Source organism: Panthera pardus, unplaced genomic scaffold (assembly GCF_024362965.1).
Source record: "Panthera pardus isolate Hobbes unplaced genomic scaffold, ASM2436296v1 HiC_scaffold_19, whole genome shotgun sequence".
In the NCBI taxonomy this organism is placed as follows: Eukaryota; Metazoa; Chordata; class Mammalia; order Carnivora; family Felidae; genus Panthera; species Panthera pardus.
The window spans coordinates 8790755-8800056 of NW_026526754.1; the positions used below are offsets into that span (position 1 = coordinate 8790755).

The 9302-nt window shown below is 45.7% G+C and overlaps 1 protein-coding gene across 4 annotated transcripts in view; it reads left to right on the forward strand.

Moving 5' to 3' along the window:
• TANGO6 (transport and golgi organization 6 homolog) overlaps positions 1–5972 on the forward strand; it is a 192000-nt gene extending 186028 nt beyond the window's left edge. For 3 of the 4 annotated variants that reach the window (XM_019455446.2, XM_019455444.2, XM_019455442.2), the window contains one exon: positions 3858–5972. In XM_019455446.2, coding sequence (XP_019310991.2) covers positions 3858–4034 — 177 coding nt within the window. In that variant the 3' untranslated portion in view covers positions 4035–5972. The remainder of the gene's footprint in view (positions 1–3857) is intronic. The other variant, XR_002081659.2, reaches the window with a different exon arrangement.
• The last annotated feature ends 3330 nt before the right edge of the window (positions 5973–9302 follow it).

Here is a 9302-nt window from a genome sequence, read left to right on the forward strand (position 1 = left end):
CATTGTGGGTCCATCGGAATTCTGTGCTCAAGGGGCATGGCCGATGCTGTGAACAGAACGCACTGGCAAAGAATGGTGGACACACATGTGGGACATATCTCATCTGCTCATACTGAGGCTCCTCTGTCCCATTGTACTTCGCTTTCAAAACACAAAGTCAAAGAGAAAATTAAGAATTTTAAGACAATAGGGGCGCCTGGGTGACTCAGTTGAGTGTCTGACTCTTGATTTCAGCTCAGGTCATGATCCCGTGGTTGTGGGATTGAGCCCTGCGTCAGGCACCACACTGAGCACAGAGCCTGCTTAAGATACTCTATCTCTTTCCCTCTGCCCCTATCCTCCCGCCCCCATGATCTCTCTTTCTCAATAATAATAATAATAATAATAATAATAATAATAATAATAAATTGTAAAAGAATGGTGAAAGAAAGAATTTTAGGGGCACCTGGGTGGCTCAGTTGGTTAGGTGTCTGACTCTTGATCTCAGCTCAGGTCAGGATCTCACGGTTCGTGAAATTGAGCCCTCCTTTGGGTGCTGCACAGACAGCATGGAGCCTGCTTGGGATTCTTTCTCTCCCTCTCTCCCTCTCTCCCTCTCTCCCTCTCTCCCTCTCTCCCTCTCTCCCACCCCCCGCCCCCTGCCCCTGCTAGTGCCCACTTGGTCTCCGTCTTTCTCTCTCAAAATAAATAAATAAACTTAAAAAATAAAAAAGAATTGTAGGACAACAAAAGCAGATCATTGAACCAAGCATGTGGCCCTGTTGATTGGGGGACCTGCTGTGACTGCACAGATCACACAGCCATGAAGCGAGCCTGGTTGTCTGGCATCATTTCAATAGATATTCTTAAAATTTTTAGTTTTTACCAAGTGAGAAACTGGCCAGGAGTAGCATGCATACGTGCCTTCTTTCATTCATAAATCTTTTAGGTATCTGCCACATGACAGTCACTGTATGAGGCATTGGGACTTCACCAGAATGAACAAGGCAAGATATGGCCTCAGTGTCAGTAGTATATGTGATCTAGTGAGGAAAACGTACTTTTAATTACACAATAAATATTTAAGCTATAGTTGTGATACGAGTTACAAACTGAAGTATAGGCATGAGTATACTTGGGTGGCTCAGTAGTTAAGGGCCCGAGTTCGGCTCAGGTAATGATCTCGCGGTCTGTGGGTTCAAGCCCCACGTCGGGCTCTGTGCTGACAGCTCAGAGCCTGGAGCCTGCTTCAGATTCTGTGTCTCCCTCTCTCTCTCTGCTCCCCTGCTCACACTCTGTCTCTTTCTCAAAAATGAATAAACATTTTAAAAATTAAAAAAAAAAGATGCAATTTTGAAATACCATGATACTATTTTTCACTTACTGGATTAGCAAAGATAAGAGTTTACAGTACATAGCACTGAGGAGAATATGGGGAAACAGGTATTTTCACAGTGTTAGGTAAAAATGTAGGTCGTTGCAACCTCTCTGGCCACATATATCAAAATTTTATGTGTGCATGAACTCTTGACCCAGAGATTCCATTTCTAGATATTTGTCCTATAAATATACTTGTTCATGTCTGCAAAGACTTAAGTAGCAGAGTCTTTATTGCATCAACATTTGTAATAGCAAAAGAGTTTTTTAAATGAGTTTAATTGGGAGTGTGTATAAATAAGTTGTGTGACCTTCATCCTATACAGCCAATTATACAAAAGATCTTCAAAGTATATTAAGTCACCAGGTATCATGGCACATAACAGCGTAGAATATAATTCTGTGCTTTTCAAAAGGGATGGGGAGAAGGACCTGGATGGCTCAGTCAGTTAAGTGCCCAACTTCAGCTCAGGTCATGATCTCATGGTCCGTGGGTTTGAGCCCCACGTTGGTCTCTGTGCTGACAGCTCAGAGCCTGGAGCCTACTTCAGATTCTTTGTCTCCCTCTTTCTCCCTGCTCCTCCCCCGCTCATGCTCTGTCTTGCTGTCTCTCAATAAATAATGAATGAATGAATGAATGAATGAATGAATGAATGGAGGGGGGAAACATATATGCTTGTAAACACCTAGCACATTTCTCAGAATTAAGTATGATAGTCTCTGAGAAGGAAAACTAAGAGTCTGGAGTACAAGAGAGGCTAATATTTTTCATACATAATTTTTTGTATTGTATTACCTTTTTTTTTCTTAAAGTTTATTTATTTTTTTTTTTTTTTGAGAGAGAGAGAGAGAGAGAGAGAGAGAGACAGAGTGTGAATAGGGGAGGGGCAGAGAGAAAGGGTGACACTGAATCCAAAGCAGGCTCCAGGCTCTGAGCTATCAGCACAGAGCCTGATGCCAGCCTCAAACCCATGGACTGTGAGATCATGACCTAAGCTGAAGTCGGGCTCTTAACTGACTGAGCCACCCAGGTGCCCCTTACCTTTCAGTAAAAATAAATAAGAACACAGGTTCTGGATGTTTCGAATCTGGCTCCACCATTTTTTTTAGCTGAGTAATCTTAGGAGGTTACTTACCCCTCTAATCTTCTATGTTCTCATCTGTAAAACGAGGCTAATAACTTTCCTTTATATGACCAGCATAAAAATTAGATAATATAGGAAAAATACCTAGTACAGTACGTGATCCAAAAATAGTAGCTTTTGAGGCACTGAGCCCAGACCAGAAGTAATTTCACAAGTAGTCGCAGACAAGTCATGTGACCCCCCCTGTGACCTAGTGTCTTCAGTCCCCTAGTTTGACCACTTGATCCCTAAGGCCTCTTAGGGGCAGAGGGAAAGAGAGAGAGAATCTCAAGCAGGCTTCACCCTCAGCATGGAGCCGGACATGGGCTTGATCCCACAACCCTAGGATCATGAACTGAGCTGAAATCAAGAGTGGGACACTGAACTGATTGAGCAACCCATGCACCCCTGAAACCTGTTTCTTTCTAGAAGCTCTAACTGCAAAGCCAGGAAGATTTTGAAGGAAATTAGGAGCTCCTGGGAGTAGGTGCTCTGGCACCCTCCCAATTCCGTGTCAGAGCATAAGATGAGAACATGGGACGTGAGGACTGGGTGTGGCTGTCTACACAGCCCTCTCGTCTCCTGTTACAGGGTTGCAATTGGAAACCAAATTATAGTGACTTGAGGAAGGGCATGGAGATGGAACTGTGGTGGAAAAATTTTTTTAATGTTTATTTATTTTTGAGAGAGAGAGAGAGAGAGAATGTGTGTGAGAGCATGCAAGCAGGGGAGGAGCAGGGATTGAGGGAGACAACAGAATCTAAAACAGGTTCCAGGCCCTGAGCTGTCAGCACAGAGCCTGAGACGGGGCTCAAACCCACAAACGAGAGATCATGACTTGAGCCGAAGTCGGGTGCTTAACCAACTGGGCCACCCAGGTGCCCCTGTGGTAGAAAAGTTTTAAAGTAGTGGCAAGGAAAGGCATGCTTGTTGAAGAGAGAGCCTTCTGGGTTTCATATGATAGATGTCTGCAGATGGGTGTCAGCAGAGGGCTTTGTGGGAGCTAGAGAGGAAGATGCTGGTAATTGTGCTCTAGGAGTAACCATGTCTGGGCACTATTCCCTGTCTGTGGTTCTAAGGTTTTTGCTCTGCTTTGGGACCGAAGGAAGGGGTCTGGGATCTATACTTTGGCCTGGAGATATTGGGGAGTAGCGGCCCCCAAGGCCAGTGTAGTGAGGTGTCAGGGGTCATGAGAAACCCCAGAGGAAGCCTATCTCAGCACAGCTGCTCCTCCTTCCATCTGAGAAGGCCATGCACTATCTTCTTAAGGGAGCCTGCAAGTTTTCTCACAGAACTTCTCAGGAGAAGGCAAATAGGTCTTTGTGAGCAATTTTGGAACAGTAGACAGATAGTCATGACACTGTCTCTCTCATACAGGTGCTGAGGGATGTCCTTAAGGATCTCTACCACCTGCTGAAACACGTGGTGCGTTTGGAGCCCGATGATGTGGCCAAGCTCCACGCCCAGCTGGCCCTTGAAGAGCTGGATGAGATCATGAGAAACTTCCTTTTCCCACCACAGAAGCTGGAGAAAAAGATTGTGGTCCTGCCCTAGACCTGGCTCTAAGGACATCAAGGAGGTAGAGGACCAAGAGCGGTGCCCAGTCCTTCCAGCAGGTGGCCCCACTGCCTCTTTGGTGCTGGCAATATGGCTGACCCTGGATGGCTTTATGTATCTGGTCATTTGTGCCTTCAGGCTGACCTTCCTAAAGCATCTATTTAGCATCCTGCATCCAGCCTGAAGCATGTGTCATTAGAAGACAAAAGATTACAAATCTCATTTATCTGCACATTTTTCACTGGCCTGGAGCATTTAGAGAAGGAAGTCTACTTGATGGAAATATATATATGTTTCGATGGAAGTACATTTTTAACACAACTGGTAGAATTTGATTAATTGACCATTCTCTTATTGTGACTTGAACAGAAGAGGTTGACCACCCTCCTGAGTGGCACATGTGTCATATATCTTGACATTCTTTCATAGTGAGATTGTTCTTCCTTGTGATAATGAGGGGCAGCCAGAGCTACTCATCCTTGGCTACTCAAGAGGCTTATCAGAGTATAGAGATGCAGTTGGAGGTAGGGAGGGGAAGGAAACTGTTATCAAAACATGCAAAATGGAATAAAATTATTTTGGCTGGAAAGAATAATAGGTCTGAATCTGGTCTTCGGCTATTGGGATGAAAAGCTGTGGCACTGAGGAGGATTTGCACTCCAGAGAAGAGAGTCAAGCTTGTTGAATCTTCCAGAGATGAAGAGTAGCCCTGTGTTTGTCCTCCCGGGCCATTTTCTTAGCTCCCCCTGCTGCTATTTGCATGAAAGGGCCCTGATTATAGAAGAGAGCCATAAACATCTCAGATGAGAGAGTTTATATATAGCATTTGGTCGCTCTGCTCCTTCAGGAAGGAATGCTTAGACAATGGGTTAATTAAATGTGTGCTGGAAAGCGTGTAGCATATTGGTGACCTGAAGCAAGGTTTATTGAAATCCTATCAGATGTAGCACTGTGGGCTCCTCTTTATTTATGTATTTCGGCCACTGAATTTTGATTGCAGCTAAAAGAGAAGAGAAAAAGGAGAGATTGGCTGAGTGCTTCGGATGAGCCCTCCCTGTTGTCAACACCTCAGCAAGGCTAACCCAGAGCTCCTTGACCAGTCCTCAGCTTTCGGGGCTAGGTACAGGATTTTATCTCCACTCTCTAGGGTAATCAGGCCTAGGGCAACCAAAACACAGTTTCCCAAAACTCTTAAGTGACTGAAGGCGCCGTGTATGAGCGTGCCCATTTGCCAATTAACAGGACATTTCTCTCCAGCAGGATTACAGATGTGGTTCTTAGCTTAGAACCTTTGTGGCACGCATTCCTTTACAGAGGCTGTCTTATAGTTAGATGTGGATCACGAGTTAGCTTAGTAAGCAAAGAATTAGAACAAAGGGAATTAGATGCTTTTAGGGAATATTTCCATTCAGCTAGTGTAGCTGGATTTGTCTCCATTCTCCAAATTAGGATGTCTGGAGAATCAGGATTGGGGTTTCAAACCAGAGAACAATCTCCTTTGAACCAGCTGGATATATCCTAAAAATTCTTGTTTCTTGGCCTTCCTTGAACCACACTCCATACAACCTACTTCAGATCATCAGATTGGATATGTTAGATGATTGAATTCACTTACAACTTCATTTGCATTAAATGCATTCCAGTTCTGAAGATATATCCTAACTGATCACCTTGATTAGACTGAGAAACTCTAGTCTCAAAACCTGAACTCCTAAGGAGTGTCTCACCAAGCATTCTAGTCCCTGTATCTCCATTTATAAATTGCCTCTTAATTTGAATTATTTGGCAAGTAGCTAAAAGCATCTGTTCTTTATTGATTTTGATGGATTCCATTTCAGAGAGTGACTTTTTCTGACCTTGTTACCAAATTCAAGGGAAAGACACTGTAATGTAACCCTCCTAAACATGACCAAATATTAAAAATTTCCAAATATATATATATAATTATTTTATGTCCATAATATATAGTATATAATGTTATATAATATTATTTCATATATTATATAAAATAATATTATATTATATATTATATAATATTTAAAATATATAAACAATATAGTATATAATATAATTATAGATCAATTATGTATAATTAATTATATATTAAATAATATATTATATAATATATATAATCTCCATCTGCCCTTGGGAAGGAACATGAGAATTAAGAACTTTATTTATTTATTTTAAATTTTTTTAAACGTTTTATTTATTTTTTGAGAGAGAGAGACGGAGACTGAGCATGAGCAGGGGAGGGGCAGAGAGAGAGGGAGATACAGAATCTGAAGCAGGCTTAGGCTCTGAGCTGTCAGCACAGAGCCCAACGTAGGCCTTCAACCCACAAACTGCTACATCATGACCTGAGTCAAAATTAGATGCTTAACTGAACAAGCCACCCAGGTGCCCCAAGAATTAAGAACTTTAGCATAGAGACGCCTGGCTGACTCAGTCAAAGAAGCATGAGATTCTTGATCTCAGGGCCAGAAGTTTGAGCCCCACATTGGGTATATAGATTACTGAAAAAATAAATAAACTAAAAGAAAAAAAAGAAAAGAGCTTTAGGATAATAAAAATACAAAACTGAAAGAAAAGTAAAGAAAAGAAGAAAGAGAGAAAGAAAAAAAGAAAGAAGAAAGAAAGAAAGAAAGAAAGAAAGAAAGAAAGAAAGAAAGAAAGAAAAAAGAAAGAGGCACAGAACAGAACTCCAGGGCAGATGGCAGCAGCAGTCCCGGGGCCTCCCTGCGCAGGGCCTGGGAGGCATGTCTGGTTCTATGGAATATGTAATAGCAACTTGCCTCAGGCTTACCTCCCACCTCTGCCCTTCCTCCCAGGCTGTCTTCCCTCTGCTGCCCTTCCAGTCTGCTTCCTTATCCATCCCACTGAACTTCTCTTAGCCTCTCACCTTTGGTCCCTTCCACTACCCAGCAGTCTGCCCAGTGATCACCTGGATCACTCATGGGGTCTCTTACTTGGCCCTGTCCTGCCTTCTCCCCCTCCTTTTCCTTCCTGGTTTCTTCCAACTCTTTCCAGGCCTACTGTTCACACAGCACCTTGGCTTACAGAGGATGGCCCTGTAGCAAGAGACATGCAGGGGCCCAGAGCCCTGGCTGCAGCCAGACCCCAGGCCTGCTGCTCTAGCATATACTGCTTGCTCAGATTAGACTTCCCAGAACTCTGGAGAGTTTCCCTCTCTGTTATGTGTCTCTTCCTCCTCAGCACTTGCCCTTCTACAAGTCCTCTCTTCTTTAATCGGAAGTCTCCTAACCTTCACTTTGCTCCTTACCATCCCTCCACACACATACTTGTCCATACGTCCTAATATTCTCCTTTCTTCACCTCTCTTCTCCATTGTTTTACTTTCCTGTGGCTCCGCTCACCCATCTACGTATAAGGACCGAGGTGGCAGGGACTGGAGATTAGGAGAGCAAATCACAGCAAGAGTGACAGCCATTTATTGAGCACCTACTATGTGCCAGATGCTGTGCCAGGCACTAAGGACACAGCAGTGAACAAAGCAGACAGAACCTTTACCCTCAGGGAAAACTTACATTGTAACGGAAGGAGACAGACAATAAATAAATAATAACATAGAAGAATGTCAAGTGAGCTTAAATCCTATGGAGAAAAATTAAGTCAGGAGGGTGTGTGTAGAGCGTACAGGGATGGGAGCTGTAAGTTGAGGTCAGTTGTCTAGAGAATGCCTCACTGAGAAGTTGAGATTTGAGTAAGGATCACAACTGACAGTGAAGATATTTGGGAGAAGAGCATTACAGACAGAGGGAATGGCAAGGGCAAGGGCCTGGAGCCAAGAGTGTGTCCGGCAGGTTTGAGGGACGGCCGGCAGGCCAGTGCGGCTGTGGCAGAGTGAGCCAGAGGGACGCGGAGAGGATGGGGCAGTGTGACATGCCACATCTCTCAAGCCTTATGGGGCACTCTGAGCGGGCAGGGGGCGGAGGCAGCCACAGACCTATCTCTCCCTGAAGCCACTTCTGCTTCAGTGCTTTGAGGCTGAGTGTGTGAATGCCGTAAAACGGGAAATGCGTGTAGCCCAAAGGCGTTTCATACCCCGCCACTTTTTTTTCTCAGTTGGAATGAAGTGGTGAGCCCCATCGCTTCACCATCTCCTTCCCTGGAAAGCAAATGTGTCAGGCTGCCCTCGCCCACCCACCGCCCCCACCCCTCGTTGGGGGGTGGGAGGGTTGCCGAATGGAGCCTTGCCCGCCTCAACAGCGCTTTGCTGAGATGGAGAGATGGCTAAGACATGTGAAAGTGGATCATTTGGGAGGAAGAAGTTGGATGATTCTGACCTGTGCAAAACCAGACTGGCTTCTGGAGTGTTTTTGCACAGAGATCCAGAATCTCAGCTGGAATGTCAGCGGCAAGGGAGAGAATGAGAAAGGGGAGCTGAGTTCCAGGGTGGGCTGTGAGAGGCCGCCACTGTTCCCCCCCACCCCCCGCCGACCACGAGGCATCTCCATCCCCCAGCCCCTGGGCGGCAGCCGGCTTGACCCGTGAGAGCCTGGCCGTGTCCTTCGGCAAGTTCTGCAGCCACAGACATTCTGCAGTCACATGCAGCAGCCTCACTGCAGTGCGCGTACCTCTGACTCGCTCGCACCGCTCAGCTTGGCTGAGACCGGTGCTGCTGGGGGCTGGGAAGTTGTCTTCCAGGGAGCCCGCCGCCGCCGCCGTGGCTGTCTTCTCTGCCCTGACTGCGGGGCTTGGGGCTGCCTGCCGGCAGGTGAAGAGGAAATGCAGACCCCCACAATCCGCCCTGGAAGGGGCTGTGCCCACTTATTTGAAGGATCATCTCCTGGTGTCCCTCTCGACCATTCTTTACGCTGACTCCCAAGCTGTGTGCTTCCCGGAGGGCTCAGGGACTGTCTCCCTCCCCGCCCTCTGCAGTCCCCGTGGGGCCTAGAACAGGAGGATCAGTTCCTCTGTGTTCCCTTTCGTTTGGAAAGTCGTTGTGCATCCAAAACCGTGTCTGATTCTCACAACAACCTCGTGGAACAGGGAGGCAAGCTGTTGTTACCCGCCTTTGGCTGGACTTGGCCCCGTGTTTCTGGGTCTCAGTGAGACTCTTGAACACCTGTTAAATACTATAGAGGCTCTCCCCATCTGCCCCCATCCCCCCAAAATAAGTATAGGAGCAAAAACTTTTCAACTAGAGCACAGTTTGGGAAGAAAGCTCAGGGGTTTCAGCATAGGTGTCCCACGAAGATATAGTTTGATTTGTGCTGACACAAGCTGCCGTGTGCCTACCAA